Genomic DNA, 20,746 nt, shown 5'->3' with positions numbered 1-20,746 from the left:
ACCCTGGGTTCAACCCCAGAACCACACACACACACACAAAAGGGGGAGGGGGCTGGAGATGTAGCTCAGTGGTTAAGTGTCCCGGGTTCAATCCCTAGTAGTAAAATGAAAAGTGCTCCCAGTATGCCTTTGGAATATACATGCATTTCCTAGTCTCCTGACCAGAGGCAGCTGATACCTTCCGTATGCCCCGTGTGCGGTTCCACACGAAGTCGTACCAGTCCCGCAGGCTGCCTTCCTTCTGGTCCATGATCTGAGTCACCAAGTAGTCCATGGTCCTGCTGAGCACTGCAGATGGTCGTAGCTCATGTGGCAGAGGCTCCTCCTGATCAGCTGAAGACCGGCTATATTCCTTCACGGCCGCAGCATGGTCCACCTGGGAACACAGAACAGGGACAGGTTATTTGTGTGGCAGGTGCTGGGGCCACCTACTGGCACAGTTTTTCCTTTAACCAAGGGGGAAATCATGCATGCACTCACACGAGATCCATGCCTAAGAATACACTTTTAAAATGAACCCCTGGATTCAACCCCTTATCCAAAAAATAAAGATGAACTGAGGTTCAAAATGGTTGACAAAGCCACACAACTCGAGAGTTTCAGGGCCAAGATTTTTGTGTGTGTGTGGGACTAGAGAATGAATCCAGATGTACCTGTAAGCTATATCCCCCACCCTCTTAAAAATTATTTTTTAATTAAAATTTTAAAAACCTGAAGAGCAAAAGAATCTAGACTGGTGCAGATTTCTGAGGAATATGTGCTAACACAGTTCAGGAAGGGTCAGACTCTCTGATGCAGTAATTTAATGCATAGGATGTAGCTGAAGAAAATAATCAAAATATCATAGAAGCATTGCACACAAGATGCCAAACAATATTATAATTTGAACTGAAAAATTAAAAACAGTCTATCTACTGACTGCAAAAAATGGACAGTTTTGACAGAGCTACATAAAGACATATGCTTCATTTAGAAAACACTTATGAATGTGTAACTAATTAGAATAAAATGTTTTAAAAAAGAAATGCTTATGAAGAAATCCTCATAAGACATGGAAGTGTTCATGAAAAGATACAAATTGAATCTAGATCATCCATCATCTCCATGTGCAGAACATAAATACAGAAAAGGGAAGGAATAAGACTGTAAAAAGGTATGGTGGCTCAGGAGGCTGAGGCAGGAGGATCACAAGTTCAAAGCCAGCCACGGCAAAGGCAGGGTGCTAAGCAACCCAGTGAGACCCTGTCTCTAAATACAAAAAAGGGCTGGAGATGCGGCTTAGTGGTTGAATGCTCCAGAGTTCAATCCCCGGTGACTCCCCCCTCCCCCCCAAAAAAAACTGTAAAAAGAGGAAAAAATAAAATTTTAATCTAGATTTTAAAAACCCACATCAAGGTAGATCTCCTTTCCAAGACGAACCACTCTCTCCCTTAAGAGTGTCTCCCCTCCTTTCTTTAATAAATTTTCTTACCTTTCTTTAAAAAAAAAAAAAAAAAAAATCCTACATCTGTACTTTATTGCATTAAATATGATGTGGTTTAGCTGCATTACACAAAAACTACTTAGCCAACATGTCAGTATGAAATAGCTTAATATAATTATTAATAGCACAAATGCCCATCACCATCCCAAAAAAGCAAACATTCAAATCAAGTATCCACATGTACGGAAACCACAAAGAACAAGCCTTCCCCACCCCTGCCCAACACACCCCCACCTCCAACCCCTGATAAGAGGGGAGACCAGAGTCCCACCTGGTCAGTGCCTGGGACCACTTCGAAAACGCTAAGCTGACTCCGGGTCTCCCGCATGTACCGCTCCTTCTCAGGACACATGTCAGGGCATGTCCCAACAAAAGTCCTGGCTTTGTCCAGATCAGTCCTCTTCACCCGAGCTAAGTGATGTCAAGTAAGAGGTAAGGACATACCACAGGTTGGTTACTGGGAACCCACAGAAGTGTATTTTCATAGCAACAAAAGACAAAAATTGAAAAAAGAAAGAAACACAAATTACAAAGGAAAGAAATATTTTTAAAACCCATCAGACGAAGGGACTTTATGGCCTACCCTTTCAGACAGTAGACATCAAGGATCAAAAAGACCACCAGGGCCAGGCTTCTCCAACAGTCAACAGAACTTCACTGCAGACTACAGATGGGCATCCTCTCACTCAAAGCTAGATGTACCACCAGTGTTCTAGAATTCTTTTTTTTTTTTCTATTTTTGTTGTTGTTGTTGTTGTAGATGGACACCTTTATTTTTTTATTTTATTTTATTTTTTAAATAACTGTATTTTATGTATTTATTTTTATGTGGTGCCGAGGATCAAACCCAGTGCCTCACATGTGCTAGGCAAAGCACTCTACCACTAAGTCACAATCCCAGTCCAGTGTTCTGTAATTCTTATGGTGACTTCAGTGATAAACAATCATGGTGTAGGATGTTTACTAAAGTGATAAATTTGTTAAATGCAACTATTCAAAATATACAAGTATTCTAGAATTCTCTCTCGTTATTTGTAATGGAAGTTAATGGGGTCTTGACCTGAGTAAGTACACGATTATTATCCACAGAATTCAAGGTTACATATTTATCTTTTCTGTTTATTTATCAGTACTGGGGATTGAACCCAGGGGTGCTTTATTACTGAGCTACACCCCATCCCGTTTTTTATTTTATTTTATTTTTTGAGACAGTGTCTCACTAAGTTACTTAGGGCCTAAATTGCTGAGGCTGGTCTTGAACTTGCCATCCTCCTGCCTCAGCTCCTGAGTCGCTGGGGTTACAGGTGTGCAACATCGAGTCCAGCCTAAATGTATTTTTTAAATAAAATGGAATGCAATAACTTCACAACTCAAAATGTAATCTTATTTTTATTTTGAAAATAATTCAATACCTAGTAATAATTTTATTTAACATATAAAAATCACCATGTCAATGACATAATTTTTGGCAGTAGCTTTTATTACTGTGTTAAGGAAGCACTGTGATTATTCCAATTATTCAAAGCTTTTAAAAAAGAAAACTCCAGGGATGGGGATGTGGCTCAGTGGTTAAATGCCCCTGGGTTCAATCCTCCAGTCCCAAAAAAAGAAATAAAATTAAAGAAAAAAAAAAAAAAAAAAGGAAACTCCTAAAACTGAAATTTAAGAAGAAAAATTGCAAAGAGTATGTATATTTACATGTTTGGTCACTGTATCTCTTTCACATTAATCAATACTTTGAAGGCGACACATTTACACAGCTCAACATTCCACGGGTGGGACTACGTCCAAAACCAAGCACTCTTCACCTCAACCCTTGGGACACCACCTTCTCATCATTATTTCATGCATATGTCTGCAAACACATTCATCTACATAGGTACACACACAGCACTCAACCCCAGGAAGACTGGTAAACAATAACAGGCAGAGGTGGCACATCAGAGACCCAGAGACTCAATGGCAGTTGAGCCCGTGAAAAGGGACACTTCCCTACTGGGAAGCCACCTCACCATAACCTTTCCATGGACTCTGGAACCTGTGCCACAATACACATACCTTGCCGCATGATCCGGTCTCTTTGGTCAAGCAGGCGGTACTTCTCCTCAGATGTCTCAGCAACAGTACCTATCAGAGTACTAAGGGATGACACAGACGGCCCAAGGCCCTCAGAGCCCTCAGACCCAGAGTCAAATGGGTCTCCCTCAACCTGGTGAGCCTTCAGAAGACTTGGCTTCTTCACTGGAGAGCTACAGAAAAAAAATACATTAAGGGTCCTTGTAACATTTCCATATCTGAACCTGTCAAGATTTTTGGGTCCTTTAAAACTGAGAAAGCATTAAAATGAGATAAGCCTTGATAAAACTGGTGATGAGAAAAGTTTTCTTTTCTTAATGAAAAAGAAGCAAGGCCAGGCACAGTGGCACATGCCTGTAATCCCAGCAAGTCAGGAGACAGAGGCAGGAGGATACAAAGTTCAAGACCAGCCTCAGCAACTTCACAAGACCCTGTCTCAAAATAAAAAATTAAAAAAATAATAAATAAATAAAAAATAAAAAGGGCTGGCAATGTAGCTCTGCGATAGCGTCCCCTGGGTTCAATCCCCAGTACCACATAAAAAGAAGGAGCAAGTAAGGCAGGCATGGTGGCACACACCAGTAGTCCTACCTACTTGGAAGGCAGGCAGGAGAATCACTTGAGCCCAGGAGTTTGAGACAAGTCTGAGCAATGTAGCAAGAGCTCATCTCAATGGGGAAAAAAAGTTGGTTACAGGCACAAAAGTAATATAATTATTTACTAGTTTTTAAATAATTTTTGAAATATTTCATGTTTTTAAAAGATGAAATGAACTAATTTAAACAGTTAAGATAAATATTTCTGGACTTCTATCTCAAAGCAATTAAATTCATTCTGGAAAAAAACACACCTTTAATGCCATAAGGAAATACTCTGCCTACATGCTGTAATACCCAACTTTATTTCTGTTGAAGGACACACTAAGCAGAACGGGTCTCAGCTTCCCCATTTTCTAGCTGTTTTTCAACATTTTCTAAACTTGAATGCCAAAGACAGTGTAAGACTGGTTGAGTGAGAAAAGAAAAATCAAAATCAAGCCCGCAATTAAACTGCAATCATGAAATGGAAAGTGAATCTGCAGGGCTGGGGATGTGGCTCAAGCGGTAGCGGGCTCGCCTGGCATGAGTGCAGCCCGGGTTCAATCCCAGCACCACATACAAAAAAAAGATGTTGTGTCCGCCGAAAACTAAAAAATAAATATCAAAAAAAAAGAAAGTGAATCTGCAAAGCGGGTGGACACACCTATAATCCCAGCTAGAGGGTCCCAAGTTCAAGGACAGCCTAGACAATATAGTGAGACCCTTTCTCAAAAAAAAAAAGAAAAAAAGAACAGAAAAAAGGTTGGAGACTTAGCTCAGTGGTAGAGCACTTGCTTAGCATGAGTGAGGCCCCAAGTTCAATTCCTAGTACCACAAAATGAATAAATAAATACATAAATAAAATGAGGAAAACAATGCACTAGCCAAAAGAAAAGAAAGGTTAAGGCAGAGACTTGTCAAAGCAGGCCCAGTTGTAAATAGGACAGGAGCCAGCCAGCTCTCTCAGAACACAAACCCAGAGGAGGGGCCCCTGGGAAAGAGTTCCCCATACAGACAGGGCAGCCATGTGATGAAAAAGCAACCACGCTCACACCAATTCACAGCTGCCCAGGGAGCGAGCATCCACTTTAGTGCAATAAATGAAACCTATAAGAAGTTGTACAGAGGCTGAACAAATCCTTATTAAGAATGCAATTATTGGGGCTAGGGTTGTGGCTCAGTGGTAGGGAGCTCACCTAGCATGTCCATGGCACTGGATTTGATCCTCAGCACCACATAAAAATAAATAAATAAGTAAAATAAAGGTATTGTGTCCAACTACAACTAAAACCAAAATAGATATATATATAAAAAAAAAAGAATTCAATTATTACAGTCAGATGTCTTAATGGGCAAAATTACTGAGATGCATTAGCATTTCAGGGGGGACTACAGGTAACCTTATGGGACATGACAAGCATAGAGATGGTGACCAGCTCAGGGCACTGTACTCCATGAGCCTCATGGGGTAGGCACCCTTTTGTGCAGACAGAAGCTCTGCCACCCTAAGTGAGTAGCCTCCTGAGTAGGAAATAACCCACAGGGTCTCTATAGCTGGGGCTAAGAGGACCAGACCAGGCTAGATTACAGCAGCTTTGTGATGAGATTCTCCCAGAGAAAATGCCTAGATGGAAAATAAGGCCCGCCCCAAAAGAGGGTCTTCTCAGCTCCTTGTCTATGAGAACAGGATGAGACAGAATCAGCCCTGCAGATGGCAAGTTCCAGATGTAGAAAACTCATTCTGCAGTCTCAGCTGGGACCCAAGCCTGCAAAGACGTGCTATCCCAGAGCCTCCTCACTGCTCATACTGCTTGGTAGGGCTGGCGGGGCGGGGGACGGTCTTCAGAAGGACCCCCGTTTTCCAGTCCCAGAAGCTGCTGGCAATTAGCTCTTTTTTAAAAATATATTTTTTAGTTGTTGATGGGCCTTTATTTTGTTCTTTTATTTATATGCAGTGCTGAGAACTGAGCGCAGTACCTCACACATGCCAGGCGAGCACTCACACTGAGCTACAACCCCAGCCTGGCAACTAGCTCATTTTTTTCCATCCCCCTGGTCCCTCAGCCACTACTCAGATGTCATTAGATGACACTAAGCCCATCTGTCCTTCAATGTGATCAGCAGAAAAGACCAACCCACCTTTTATTCAGGCCTCCAGCTGCAGGCCTCACCATGGGCTTGCCAAGAGGGGAGTGCTGAAAGGGTGCATCCTCTGTTCCCTGGCTGGCTTCACTGTCACCAGGTTTCTTCTCCTTCAGGGAAAAGGGTTTCTTATTGGGACCTGAGGACACAGAAGTCAGAACAGAGTTTATGCCATCACAGGTCTCCTGACACTGGACTTAGACTCTTTTTTGAGAAAGCAATATTTTTATAATTGTCACAAGAGGTTAGGAAATATCCCAAAAAAACAACTATGAGACATGAGGATCCACTCAGAGCCAGGCTCCCCACCAGTGATGGGGAAAGGACTGACATTCACAGGTCAAAGAACTTGCACAGAGCATCTGACCATGAAAAGAAGAACTGAAAACTCACTTATTTTCTTCTTGTGCCAAAAGATAGCCACATCCTTATGTAAACTTTTCCCCTTCTTCCTTGCCAGGGCTGCAGATGCCTGAAAAATCGTCCAGTAATAGAATTACGAGGACAGCAGGAGACCAGAGAACATTAGGCTTAAGACTTCAGTACAGAATGATGAGATCACTCAGAGATGAAAAGGAGCCAACAGTGCCTCCTCCTACCACATGTTCTGCCTGCATTTCTGTCTCCAGCTGTGGCTGCCATAGCCCTCATGTCCCTTACCTATCACACAGGCATGTATGTGAACTTCTCCTATTTGAAATAACACATGAACTTGGCCTCAGCATTTGGTATGGTGAATCTCACCAGCTGGTTTCATACACAGAAACAAAAAGATTGCCAAGTCACACTCAAGCACAAAAGGAATATCAACTACAAGATGATGAACTCAGCGAGGCGCTGAGTTCGATCCTCAGCACCACACAACAATAAATAAAATAAAGATACTGTGTCCAACTACAACTAAAAAAATATTTGAAATGTGATACCATTTATCACAAAACACACACACACCTGTAATCCCAGTGATTTGGGAGGCTGAGGCAGGAAGATCGAGAGTTCAAAGCCAATCAGCAATTTAGCAAGGCCCTAAGCAACTTTGCAAGACCCTGTCTCTAAATAAAATATAAAAAGGGCTAGGGATGTAGCTCAGCAGTAAAGTGCTCCTGGGTTCAATCCCTGATACCAAAAAAAACAAAAACAAAAACAAAAACACACACACAAAACTAACTACACATTGTATACGTATACAATGTCTAGAAAAATATGCACCACATTAGGTAAGAGGTCAGTCTTGAGTAACAGCAGACATGGGAGGCATGCGGGGGTGCATGGGAAATCAGCTTCATCCATATCAATAAAATTATTAAAATGGCAATGTATTTTTATTTCCATTATGTAATAAAAACATCATGTAATAAAAACCTTAATGTTTATTACACAGGCAAAACATAATTTGTTTTAAAATATTTTTTAGGTTTAGATGGACACAATTCTTACCAGTACCTCCTCACACATGCCAGGCAAGCACTTTACCACTGAGCCACAACCCCAGCCCAGAACTTTTTAAAATAAGGATTACCAAGTGATCCAGCAAGTCTACTCCCAAGGTGTACACCCCAAAAAAATGAAATCAAGGACTCAAACCTATACTTACATAACAATACTCAGAGCAGTATTATCCACAATAGCCAAAAGGTGGAAGCAAGCCAAAACGTTCATCAACAGAGTATTTTATTAACAAAGGTGGTCCATCCTATTCACCCATAAAAGGAGTCAAATTCTGATACATGCTACAATGAATGCTAACTGACATAAATCACACAAAAAGACAAATACTGTATGACTCCACATACATGAAATATCTAGTAGGTGAATTCTTAGTGATAGAAATTAGCCTAGAGGTTACCAGGTTACCAGGAACAGTATGGGGACTTACTGCTTAATGGTTACAGTTTCTGTTTACAATAATGAAAAAATTCTGGAAATAGTTGTCTGGTTGCACATCACTGTGAACATAATTAATAATACTGAATTATTTTAATAATAAAATAAATAGCAAAACCCCTAAAACTGTGAATATTTTCGCATGAAAATTACACAGGGGCTAGGGCTGTAGCTCAGTGGCAGAGCACTGGCCTAGCACATGTGAAGCACTGGATTCAATCCTCAGCACCACATAAAAAAATAAGTAAATAAAATAAAGGCATGCTGACTATCTACAACTACAAAAAAAATTTTTTTTTTTTAATTACACTCTTAGGAATTTAAACAAAGGACAAAAACTAAGTAAGCAAATAAACAGGATAAAATGCCATGCACCATAGAATCCCATTTTATATATATACAAACAAGTAAATAAAATTAAAAGTTATGAAAACATGCTTTCTTCTTTATAAATTCTTATAAAGTCAGGCATGGGGCATACACTTTTAATCCCAGCAACCTGGGAGGCTAAGGCAGGAGGATCACAAGTTTGAGGCCAGTTTCAGCAAATTCTCAAGATCCTCAGCAACTTAGCAAGACCCTGTCTCAAAATGAACATTAAAGGGGCTGGGATTGTGGCTCAGCGGTAGAGCACTGGCCTAGCATGAGCGAGGCGCTGAGTTCGATCCTCAGCACCACATAACAATAAATAAAATAAAGATATTGTGTCCAACTACAACTAAAAAAATATTTTAAAAAAGAAAATTTTAAAAAAGGGCTAAGGGGCTGGGGATGTGGCTCAGGCGGTAGCGCGCTCGCCTGGCATGCATGCGGCCCGGGTTCGATCCTCAGCACCACATACAAACAAAGATGTTGTGTCTGCCGAAAACTAAAAAATATTAAAATTCTCTCTCTCTCTCTTAAAAAAAAAATTAAAATTAAAAAAAAAAAAATTAAAAAAAGGCTAAGGATGTAGCTGAGTGGTTAAGCATCTCTGGGTTTGGTCCCCAGTACTCCCCCGACCAAAACAAAAGAGAGGAGGGAGAAATAGAGACTGGTTATTGATTTGGGGAAATACTAAAGATTAGAAGGGCCCAATGTTGCATACCTGTAGTCCCAACTATTTGGGAAACTGAGGTAAAAGTATCTCTCTCTTGAACTCAGGAGTTCAAGGCCGGTGTGGCCACAGCAAAACCCTACCTCTTAAAATAAACAAATACAGAGCTAGGCACATACACTTGTAATCCAGGCAGCTCAGGAGGCTGTGGTAGGAGAATCACAAGTTTAAAGCCAGCCTCAGCAACTTAGTGAGACCCTAAACAATTTAGCAAAACCCTGTCTCAAAAAATAAAAAGGATTGGGGAATGGCTCAGTGGTTAAGCACCCCTGGGTTCAATCCCAGGTACCAAAACAATTAACTAATTAAAAATAAATATATAGGGGCTGGGGTTATAGCTCAATGGTGCCTACCATGTGTGACGCACTGAATCTGGTCCTCCGCACCACATAAAAGTAAATAAACAAAATAAAGGTGTTGTGTCCATCTACAACTAAAAAAATTGTTAAAATACATATATAAACATATATATAAAGTAAATAAAATTAAAAGCTATGAAAACATGCTTTCTTCTTTATAAATTCTTATAAAGTCAGGCATGGGGCATACACTTTTAATCCCAGCAACCTGGGAGGCTAAAGCAGGAGGATCACAAGTTTGAGGCCAGTCTCAGCAACTTCTCAAGATCCTCAGCAACTTAGCAAGACCCTGTCTCAAAATGAAAATAAAAAAAGGGCTAAGGATGTAGCTCAGTGGTAAAGTGCCCCCGGGTTTGATCCCCAGTACTCTCTCCCCACCAAAAAAAAAAACAAAAAACTTAAGAACATTATTTTTTCCATAAGAATATTTAGAAAAAATAATAAACATATAAAGCTGCATAACATGAGCAATGCATCTGCGCATGTAACCTTCAACCCATGGATTACAAAAATGTTGAGAGTTGGTGCAAACCCACCAGTTGTTTCTGGAGGACAGGATTACAAGAGATTTCACATTTTCTTTGTATTATTAGAATATTTATGGTGTTCATGTACTATGATCAATTAAAGAAAAACAAAACCAGAAAACTCAAGTTTGAAAAAGTGCTGTGTGGTTACAGAGCCACTCCCAAGCCTTTCAGAGGGCTAGACTGTTGCAACACTCAGAGCTTTCCTAGAGCACTGGCACCTCAAGCCTTTCAAGATTCCAGGTTATGAAATAAACAATCCAAGGCTCTCCAGGACAAGAGTGAGATAAAATTTGAGTGCTTTCTCTATGTTCTAGAAAGCAAAAAACTGAAGAATGCGTCACTTTTAAGCAGTTCAAAGGCAACAAAAGTCAAATCTGCAGTAGTGAATGGCAAGTCAGAAGTACTCACATGATCAAAAAAATGCACTACTGCAAGCTTCTTGCTGCGCCTGGTAAAGATGCGCTGTACTTTAGCAATTTTGCTAAAGTGGTTCTCCAGAATAGTTCTGTCATTGAGATAGTCAGGGATGTTCTTGCACTGGATTGCTGTGACTTCAGCGGGAGACAAGCCCCCAAGACTGTCTGTGCTCTCGCTTCTTTTACTCTGACGCATAGTTCCCCTTAGAGAATCTAGAGGTTAGGACAGTGGAAACATAAACCATCAAATGCAACATCTTCAAACAAGAAAAAGTTCATGGATGTAAGGCCTGCTCCAAGGATCCCTTAAGTTCTACTTATAGAGAACTAACAGAAAAAACAAGCGAATACCCAGGAAACTCACGGAGAGCCTGCCAGCAAGATTTACTCTGCATTGTACATTTTAAGAACTCACCTTCTTTTTTATCTCTACCTTCAGTTTCTTCCTCTTTATTCACACCTGGAAGCCGGGAGGGTGCCAGGACAGACTGACTCCCTCCTGGGATAGCCATGTGGTCACTTTCCCCGGACTCCACAAAGCCAACTTCCTTTCTAGATTCTTTGTTGCCCAGACGACATACTTCTTTATTGCTTTTGAAGACATCCTGTATTGTCCGACCGAACAAAGTGCCTCCTCGAGGTCGATTCAGGCGCACAGGCCGTTTATCTGGAGGATGGTCACCCCTTGACAAAGGGTCTGAGTCTTCTGCCTCGTGGCCATGCCTCCTAGGGGAACGATCCTGGTCCTCTTTCCTTTTCAGTCCTTTCATGAGGCTGGGAAGTGGCTCCACCTGGGAAACAGCTTCTTCACACCCTGGTCGGATACCCGTTTTGTTTACAGGGAATGGTTCCCCCAAAGACCCAGAAGATGATATGGGGAAGCTACTGAAGCTACTATTAGAACTTCCAAAAATTGATTTAGGTTCTCTCTTCTCCTCCTCTACATTTTGGTTTGACAAAGCAGGGGTAAAAGCAGATGATGAATTACTACTACTAACTGGTTTTGAAAAGGTAAAATTTGAATTGGTAGCTGAACTACTTGTCACCTGAGGAAAGGAAAAAGAAGCCAAGCCTCCAGGTCCACTACTAATTGGGTGGGAAAATGTGAAAAACCCAGAAGTAATTTGGCTCTGGGTTCTCTCTGGTTCGGACTCAGTCCCCAGTATTGGTCTGAACACTGCATTTTCCAGAGGTTTAAAGCTGAATTCGGTTTTCCCAAAACCACAGCTTGCTATTTCTCCAGGTTCTGATCCAAAAGTAGAAGTACTTGGGAAAACCCCAAGGCTAGTGGGTGATTTGAAACTAAATCCTGCATTTCCAGACACAGATGAACTTGAAGGCCCAGAGACAGCTACAAAGGGAGTGTGTTCAAGTCCAGAAAAGAGTCCAGAACTTGAGGTTTGGGTGAGTCCAAACGTTTGCACTGAAGAGGAAGGTGCCACAAAGCCAGGTACCTGTGAGAATCCTGTGTTCTTCCCAGATAATGTATTGCTTTGCCCAAAAAGAGAAGGCTGACCAAACCGAAATGGGGGTTTGGCCTGAAATGTTCCCACTGAACTACTAGAAGATGCTGCAAAAGTACTAGGCTGCTGCCCACCAAAAGGGTTGGTTGGGTTCATCTTTGATTCAATTATTAGAAGACAATAAATACTAAGTGTACAAAATTATTCCGCTTCCTCAAACAGTCTGTTGCACCAGGATAAGCTGAAAGACATAAATTCAGATCATCACAGCACCTCCTGCAAGAAGACTGGGTCTTGAGTCACCCGTCACACTCTAAGGATAATTAATGAAAAGGCAGGCAATGCAGAGGACTAAACAATCGTATTTTCTACTGAGAGCCCATAGATTCTTTTTGTTGGTGAGCAGGGGCACAGGGTGGTACAAATAAAGTACTATGTTACCTAAGTTTAAATCCTGATCCTTTAAGATTAAAATAAAAATCTATTTTACTGAGCTGATAAATTGGTGAAAAGTCATTTGGTAAAAAGAATGAATGTCGTTACTTACACCTTTCTACTTTAAAGGGGAACTCGCCAGAGTCTTCCAACCTCCGAGGCCAGAGAGTCACAAAGTAACACTGTGAAAACGTTACTGTTTCAGCGCTTCCTCCCATTCAATTTTCCTCAGAGCAACTGGAGCACGGAAAACTTTTCCCAGGCCTAGAAGTACGTTTCCTTCTGCGCTGGCAGCCGCCCGGGCGCCGAGCGGCCTGCGACGGAGGCGCCGGCGGGGACCCCAGCAGGCCGCGCTGCAGGCTCGGCTGGCCGCGCGCCGTAGAGACGCCGGGCGCCCAAGGGAGCTGGCAGGGCCGGCGCTCACAGCCCGCCACTGGACGCGCTCTGCGCCCCGCTCGGCTCTCGGTCCTCCTCCGCTCGCCGCTCTGGGTCCCGGCGTACCCCAGCGCACGCACCGGCCTCGGCCGTGGGAGCGGCGCTCAGCTGGGGGCAGAGGGCAGAAAACGAAACGGACCAACTTCCGGTCCGCTTAGCGCGGGTCCGTCCAGGCCGCCGCATTCAGGTTCCGCTCTGCGGGCTTCCGGCGGGTTTCCGGCGAGCGGCCCGCCCACTGCGCGAGCCCGCTGGTCCCGGCTCCTGTGCGCAGCCCCGGGCTGCCGCTCCCGGCTCCGGTCAGGACGCCGGACCCCACTTCCGGCGCGGAGCAGTGCGTTGCCGGGCGTCGGTCCGCCGCGCCGGGCGCCCCGGGAGCACCGGCGCTCACCGCCCCTTCCCCGCCCGCCGGGTCCACGCCCGCTTCTCCCCGCGCCGCCCTGTCCCTCGGTTTCGTACTTCCCAGGGCGAAGGTAAATTCCCTCCAGATTGTTAAGCCGTTCGGCCAGGGAGGATGGTCTGAGTGCGTGCTGTCGGTTCCCGGGCTGAGGGTCGTCTTTTAACCCGTGACCACAGGTTCCACCGGAACGGCTTCAGCGGTCAGACTTTTCCTGCCATGACCTTGGTGATCAGAAATCTGCAGCGAGTGATCCCCTTTAGGAGGGTGCCGCTTCGCAGGAAGATGGAGGTTGTGAGGAATATTTTGGGAGTACAGAAGTTTGACCTGGGAATCATCTGTGTTGACAACAAGAACATTCAGCACATTAATAGGATCTACAGAAAGAAAGACGTCCCAACCGATGTGCTTTCTTTTCCATTTCATGAGGTAAGAAAATATGTTCCTCCTCTTGTCTAACCTTACAGAATCCATTGCCTGTGTTAGTTGCATCACAAGGTTTTTTAAAAATATCTTCATTTTTATTTATTTATTCGTTTTTTTGTTGTTGTTGTTTTGTTTTTTTAATGTGGTGCTGCGATGGAACCCAGGGCCTCATGTAGGCAAGGCAAGCACTCTACCACTGAGCTACAGCCCCAGCCCCAGACAAGGTTCTTAATTTTTTTTTTTTTTTTTTTTTTTGGTACTGGGGATTGGAGCCACATCCCAGCTGAGGCTGGTCCTGTCTCAGCCTCCCGGGCAGCTGGGATTACAGGCCTGCACCACTGCACCCAGCAAGGTTATTAATTTTAATTTTGAAAAATTTCAAAAATACACAAAAGTGAAGACAACAGTCTTACTGGCCCCCATTGAGCCCAGGTGACTAGACTCCACCATCTCACCTGTAGTGCAATCAGCAAATTAAAGAAGTAAAGTGCTTCTGCAGTTTTTTTAGTGTAACTAAATATGTTTGGATCCAAAAACTGGAAAATAACACTGAACCACTCACAGTGATACACACCTGTGATCCTTCATCACAGGAGGCTAAGGCAGGAGGTTCACAAATTCCAGGCCAACCTCCACAACACAAGGAGACCCTGTCTCAAAAGAAAACAATTAGAAAAGGTTGGGGATATAATTCAATGATAGAGTGACCCTGGTTTCAGTCCCCAGTGCCATACATAAAGAGTGAAAATAAAAGAAACTAGGACTTATATTTTCAACAGATACAATGTAGTAGCTACAGGTAACTATATTATGTGAATACAAGGCTTCACTCATTGTTACTAACAGTGTAAATTGGAGTAACGCTTTTGAAAAACAATTTGTCAACATATAGTGCTTCCAGAGCCTTTGAAACATACATATAGGGGACTGGGGTTGTGGCTAAGAGGTAGAGCATTTGCCTAGCATGTGTGAAGCACTGGGTTCAATCCTCAGCACCACATAAAAATAAATAAACAAATATATATATGTGTGTGTGTGTGTGTGTGTGTATATATGTATATGTATGTATATATATGTATATATGTGTATATATATATATATATATATATATATGTGTGTGTGGTGTCCACCTACAACTAAAAAATGTTTTTTAAAAAACATACCAGGGCTGGGGCTGCAGCTCAGGGTAGCACACTTGCCTGGCATGTGTGAGGGGCTGGGTTCTGTTCGATTCTCAGCACCACATATAAATACATAAATAAAATAAAGGTCTATCAACAACTAAAAAAAATATTTTAAAAAATACCTATATACTCTAATCCACTAATGTCACACCTGAGGAAACAAATTCAAAGAAGGAAGAAAATACAGTGTTAACTGTATAATATTAAGTACTGTTTTCCTTAGTAGGGAAAAAAAATGGAAGCATCCTAAATATCCAGGCATAGACGACTGGGTTAGTGGGAACAGTCCTCAGCTGGTCTTCAGTCTTTCTGTGGGAGAATGTGAAAGACTGTTTAGGAAAAAATGGGAAGTAGAAAGAATAGAAATATAAAATTCTGTCAGTGGGCTGCTGATTTAGCTCTCAAAGTTCTGTGTCTGTGTGACTCCCTGTTAGAAGAAATGAAAGAAATGGGAAGTAACTCAGTTGTCAAGGTGGAAGCACTTAAGGTCACTTGTTTAGTGGCTGTGCGGTCTTCCCCCTTGGGCCCTTGCTGGTGCTGGGCCTCAGGCATACAACTTGAGCTTCATGTGGTCGTGGAGTCCAGTATCCTACACCTCAGACTCTGAGCTGGGCTCTCCTGGTCAGATTTCTGTCCCCAAGGCAGTAACCTTACCTCTGTTCCCTCATTTTTTAGAATCTGAAAGCAGGTGAACTTCCCCAACCTGGTTGTCTGGATGACTGTAATCTGGGAGACATCTTCCTAGGAGTGGAGTATATCTTTCAGCAGTGCAAAGAAAACGAGGATTACTACGACACGCTGACTGTAAGTGGGGATGCTGACCTCATGGAGCATGGGGAGGGGTTGAGGAGACTTCTGCTCCCACTATTGTCTGTGGGCACAAATGGTCGCTGTGGGAGAACCTACACATGGAGAGAGACGAGCACCCAGGAGCCTTCTCAGCTTTCATCCAGAGAGAACAGGCTGCCTTTTGCTAACCTAGCCTGCAGCATCAGCTTTCTATTAGGATTCCCCAAACAGGACCCTCCAGATTTGTCTCCCCTCAGTTTGACACAAAACAAAGAAGAGGGTTCTGAAAAGTGAGTGTGCCTGGAGTCATATTTAATGTGCTTACAGATTGAGCTGAGATGCTTCCCTTTGGCAGAACAGATACAACCTGAGCTATTTGGGGGGCATACTAGGGCCTCTGAGTGACTGAAAGCAGAACTTCCCAGGAAGCCCACTGTGAAGGGTGTAGCCTGGACCCTGAATACTCTGTCTGGATGCAGTGTGCCAGGGAGGAGGTTGCACACTGTCTTCCTGAAAGTGACATCAAGTGGCCCAATGCAGGCTTCGGTACTTTGTGGCCAGCAGCGATGCCCCTCCAAGGCAGTGGCCCTGGACCTCTCCTTCCAGTCTCCCACCCCACACCTCCAGAGCCGTCCCTGAGGGGTACCCTATTTCCCCCCAGTGAGTGCCAGTCTACTACTCCTAGGACCCCAGTTCTCATAGGCATAGGCTAGGCCAGCTCTGCTAGGGACTGAGTCCCAACAGCACCCTCCTTCAGCCCTCCCCTCCTACCTCCATGTCACCAGCCTCAAGACATCTCACTTTGACTAAACCCTCTCCCTCCATCCCCACCCCAGAGGGAGTCATGATCTTCACACCAGCTAGCCTCTGGCCTCCCCAGATCCCTAAGCCCATCCTGTGGGACCTCAGACAAGTTGCAGCCAGGTTCACATGCTGCCACCTGCTCAGAAGAGGGTTCCTAACCTGCCACAATCTTCCCTCTTCCCCTTCCCTGCTCCGGGCTTTGTCTCATGTCAGAAGCCTATCTCCTCACTCTGCCCCAGATGCCCTCTCCAGACCTACCCACATCTGACCCCCAACCCCTGCCCTGCTATCACACCAAAACTCTGCACACAGAAATCAGTAAAATTTGGGTCTTCTCCAGGCCCCTGACCTATGTTTTACTCTTGTGTGCCCCAATCAGAGGGCTTCTCATCCGGGTTTGAGCCAGGGATGCAAGCTGTGCCCTCAGTTCAGGGTGGTCAGCCAGGCCACGCCCACCCACTCGTCTTTCTCATAACTCTCCTTCTGTCCCGTAACTCTTTATTCACTTATTCACTTACTTCCCCTTCTGTCAGTACTGGAGATTAAACCCATGGGTGCTCTATTTTTTCTGAGCTAAACCACCAGCCCTTTTTATTTTTTCTCTTGAGACAGGGTTTCACTAAGTTACCCAGACTGGCCTTGAACTTGGGATTCTCCTGCTTCAGCCTCCCTAATTACTGGGATTACAAGCATGGGCCATCATGCCCAGTTTACTTATTTTTTAAAACTGAGGTCTGGCTCACTATGTTGCCCAGGCTGGTGTCAAACTCATGGTTTCAAATGACATTCTGTCTCAGCCTCCCAAGCTGCAGATGATACCACAGAGCCAGGCTGCTAAACTCTAATCCTGTCCCATCATCAATGCTGCTGCTCCCAAAAGTGAATAGTTGAGTCCTGATTGCCCCTCCCCAGCCCTGTGCCTAGCTCCCAGTAGCACTCATATTTCTAGTATGAATTTGGTGGGTTGTTCCCATTCAAAATAGGAGAGAGCTGGGCATGGTGGCACATGCTTGTAATCTCAGCTACTCTAGAGGCTAAGGCAGGAGGATGGCCAGTTGGAGGCAAGCAACCTAGCAAGACCTGTCTCAAAATAAATAATAAGAATGTAAACTCAGTGGTAGAGTTCAGCCTCCACAAAACAAACCAAAAACAGGAGGGAACTTGGGCTGGGTACTTCAATTCCTGCTCAGAGCTGCCACCTACATTCATGGCACAGGACAGCTTGGTCTTACCAAGGGCAGTCTATGAAGCTGGGGTGATCCTGAAGGAGCAGTTTCCCACTGGATCCTTCCCTGAGTGGCTTTTTAATTATTCCAACAGGTCACAGCCACCCATGGACTCTGTCACCTTCTAGGCTTCACACACAGCTCGGAGGAGGAGTGGCAGGAGGTAGGAGATGGCAGAGGCCCAGGCCTTGCTACTCCCATGCACCCACGTACCCAATGGTCTCAGGCAGCCCACTCTGCTTTTTTTTTTTTTGGTTCTGGGGATTGAATTCAGGGGCACTTGACCACTGAGTCACATCCTCAGCCCTATTTTGTATTTTTTTACTGAGTTGCCTAGGGCCTGTCATTGCTGAGGCTGGCTTTTCAGGAGCCTCCTGTTTGAGCCTCCCGACAGAGCCACTGGGATTACAGGCACATGCCACCACACCCAGCTCTTGACTGCGCTTTATTAAAAAAATAAAAAAATTGGGCAGATGCTTCTAGCAGTATTAGAATTTAAAAAAAAAACTTTTGAAAATTAAATGCACCTCAGCACCAGTAACTGCTGCGCCTGGAAAGCTTATCATTTAGAGATCATTTAGTAGGGATTGAGGCCCTTCTGTAAAGTGAAGTGACAGCTTTTTTCCTCTGAGGGCATGGTTTGGGCTCCGCATTTATGAAGCTCCGTGCTGCTCTGAGCACCAGTTGACTCAGGTTAAGTTTGTAAGCAAAGAGTCTCCTTTCAAAGACTTGAGGCAAGCACTCTACCAACTGAGCTATATCTCCAGACCATCAAAGACTTGAAAAACATTTTCCAGTTAAGATAAAAGCTGGGCTGAGGTTGTGGTTTAGTGGTAGAGAGGTTGCCTAGCACCTGTGAGGCCCTGGGTCTGATCCTCAGCACCACATAAAATAAATAATTAAAAGGCATTGTGTCCATCTACAACTAAAAAATATATGAAAAAAAATAAGATAAGAAGTCCCCCTGGGCAGGGGTATAGCTCAGTGGTTGAGCCCTTGCCTAGCATCCGCTGGCTAGGTCCACCCTGGCTCCTCCCCCAGCCTCCCACACATTCCCTGCTGCCACCCCATTGCCACCACCAGACCTTGCCCTGGCCCTCTAGTGCCTCTCACCACCCCTCGTGCGCCCACTCCTTCCCTCCCTTGTCCCACCCCTTTCATATTCCCTGCTCTAGGGCTGCTCTTTAGCTTTGCTGGCAAGTTCTGCAGTCAGGAGCACAGAACTCGGTGCTGCCCTTGGGCCTGTGAGGGAGCTGTGAGGCCTGGCCTGCTAGGTCTTTGCCCACCAAGGGCTGCAGGGAGGGGCTTCCCCAGAAGGTGACCCCTGGGCAGAGTCAGGGAGGTGGTGTGAGGGTCCTGGAGGCTGGCCAGCTAGCCAGGGTTTCTGTCTTCCAGATGTACCGCCAGGAGGAGCAAGTGCTGGAGGAGTTGAGGCGTCGAACAGGAGCAAGGCTCCAGCCCCTGAGCAGGGGCCTCTTCTGATGCAGCGGAGGCTCCAGGTTCCAGGACTTGTTGGAGGGGTGTACCTAGAACCAAGGAGCTCCAGACTGCCGCTGTACTCGTCGTGCTGTGCTGGGGGCCACAGAGGCGCCAGCCCATGCTGAGGCTAAATTCTAGGAGTGGAACTTGGTTTCTTGAACTACCAGAGAAGTATCTGTCCCTTTGTTTAGGACACAGCAGATTGTTTTCTTACTAAGCAGAATAGTTGTAAGCCTTTACAGTGGAGGGAGGGAATGGTGAACCCCATATGCTTCTTTAGGGTCTGCCAGTCTTCCTCCCTGAAGAACTGAAGAGCTTTGGTGAGAAGCTTTGTCTACCCCTGCAGCCTGCCTGGGAGTGCACACCACCGCCCAGAGCACCATGCTTCCTCCTTCCTAGGGACAGGTCCTGCAGATGCACATGCTGGAGAGTGCTGGAGTCTCACCCCCAGGTTCTCTGTGCCTGAGCCTTGCTACCCCTGAGAAGAGTGACTAGGACAAGGGTGGCCTGCCAGCAATAGGTGCACCATACTTGACCTGAATGGATGCCAGCGACACAGAGGCTCCTCCCTCTTATCTCCCCCAAGACCTCAGCTGCCTAGGACCACATGGCATGCAAGGGTGGAGGAGAGGAAGCTGGTGGGCTATGGCTCCCCACCACCACACCTGCCCAGTGCCTGCTCTGTTCCCTCCAGGAGATGAAGCACCAACGTCCTTCTGCAGGAAATCTCCCTTGGTTGGTATTTCCTGTTTATCCTCTGAAAATTGAAATAAGCCTGGAGTTGCAGAGCTTGCAAAGGCAGGGTTTTTGAACCTGGCCCCTCCCAGGTTCCTACTCTGCCAAATGGCTCAATAGGCTAGGTGGGACTATGGATCTCATGGCGGTAACATGTAGCCTCTTGAAGGCTTTGAACCATGAAACCTGGTGATACTATGATCCTAATCCTTGTGTCTCCCATTAAATGATCCAGAAGCACGGAGTGCCTTTCTGTGAGAAAGTTCAGTGGTCCATTTTCAGAATATAGTATTTAGTCTTAATGGGGATGTAAGATCCAACTGTGGCCATTTCAACTATAGCCCTTCACTTTTCCCACTCAATTTTAAAGCTACCTAATCATGAAGATTGTAACCCTGAGCTGCTCCTATCAGAGCCAAGGCAGTGCTGCATTAGAGATAAAAGCAGGCCGACTGCCCACCCAGGGGTGCTTGCTGTCAGATTCTCTTTGGTAGCACACCTTTCTGCAGAAGTAAACTTTGCCTTGCCAAGTGACTTCTGAGCATGCATGTGATTGCTGTGGCATCCAGTGTCTAACGTTTTTCCCCTAACTCTACCTTTCTTAGCCTGGATTGTCCCCTGGCTCTCTGGATGTGGAATTGGCCGGCCCTGCTTCTGCAGTCACTGCTGACTGTGCCTGACCTACTTGTAGTTAAGATTGCTCTCAGTTTAATGTCTAATGACACAAATCAATAGAAGCAGCCACACAACTTGGGTCCACAGTCCTTTTGAAGAGATTGGGGGACCCTGAGAGGGTTGGGGCCCTGATGGGT

General features: G+C 44.8%; 2 protein-coding genes across 4 annotated transcripts in view; one reads left to right on the top strand and one right to left on the bottom strand.

Annotated features, from left to right (window-relative positions):
• Positions 1-13,179, bottom strand: part of Mcm3ap (minichromosome maintenance complex component 3 associated protein) — a 45,110-nt gene extending 31,931 nt beyond the window's left edge. Inside the window, exons 1-8 of one of the 2 annotated variants that reach the window (XM_027922232.3) lie at positions 12,575-13,179; positions 10,980-12,268; positions 10,557-10,777; positions 6,673-6,751; positions 6,277-6,418; positions 3,542-3,732; positions 1,755-1,894; positions 179-376 (exon numbers count right to left, since the gene is read on the bottom strand). In XM_027922232.3, the coding sequence (XP_027778033.2) occupies positions 179-376; positions 1,755-1,894; positions 3,542-3,732; positions 6,277-6,418; positions 6,673-6,751; positions 10,557-10,777; positions 10,980-12,183 (2,175 nt within the window). In that variant the 5' untranslated portion in view covers positions 12,184-12,268; positions 12,575-13,179. The remainder of the gene's footprint in view (positions 1-178; positions 377-1,754; positions 1,895-3,541; positions 3,733-6,276; positions 6,419-6,672; positions 6,752-10,556; positions 10,778-10,979; positions 12,269-12,574) is intronic. The other variant, XM_027922231.3, reaches the window with a different exon arrangement.
• Positions 13,123-20,468, top strand: Ybey (ybeY metalloendoribonuclease). Of its 2 annotated transcripts, XM_027922237.3 has the most exons (5): positions 13,124-13,367; positions 13,471-13,720; positions 15,577-15,705; positions 17,815-17,883; positions 19,116-20,468. In XM_027922237.3, exons 2-5 carry the CDS (start codon positions 13,511-13,513, stop codon positions 19,200-19,202), a joined length of 495 nt encoding a protein of 164 aa, XP_027778038.1. In that variant the 5' UTR covers positions 13,124-13,367; positions 13,471-13,510; the 3' UTR covers positions 19,203-20,468. The 2 variants fall into 2 exon arrangements, with proteins under 2 accessions (XP_027778037.1, XP_027778038.1); XM_027922236.2 differs by lacking the exon at positions 17,815-17,883 and having other exon boundaries at positions 13,123-13,367.
• The last annotated feature ends 278 nt before the right edge of the window (positions 20,469-20,746 follow it).

Source organism: Marmota flaviventris, chromosome 8, assembly GCF_047511675.1.
Source record: "Marmota flaviventris isolate mMarFla1 chromosome 8, mMarFla1.hap1, whole genome shotgun sequence".
NCBI lineage: Eukaryota > Metazoa > Chordata > Mammalia > Rodentia > Sciuridae > Marmota > Marmota flaviventris.
The sequence above is the reverse complement of the archived record's forward strand: the minus strand, read 5'-3'. Positions and strand labels throughout refer to the sequence as shown.

Coding starts and splice junctions, on each gene's coding strand:
- Ybey (XM_027922237.3), top strand. CDS start 13,511: ATGACCTTGGTGATCAGAAATCTGCAGCGAGTGATCCCCTTTAGGAGG. Junction 13,721..15,576: donor TTTCTTTTCCATTTCATGAG/GTAAGAAAATAT, acceptor CTCATTTTTTAG/AATCTGAAAGCAGGTGAACT. Junction 15,706..17,814: donor ATTACTACGACACGCTGACT/GTAAGTGGGGAT, acceptor TTATTCCAACAG/GTCACAGCCACCCATGGACT.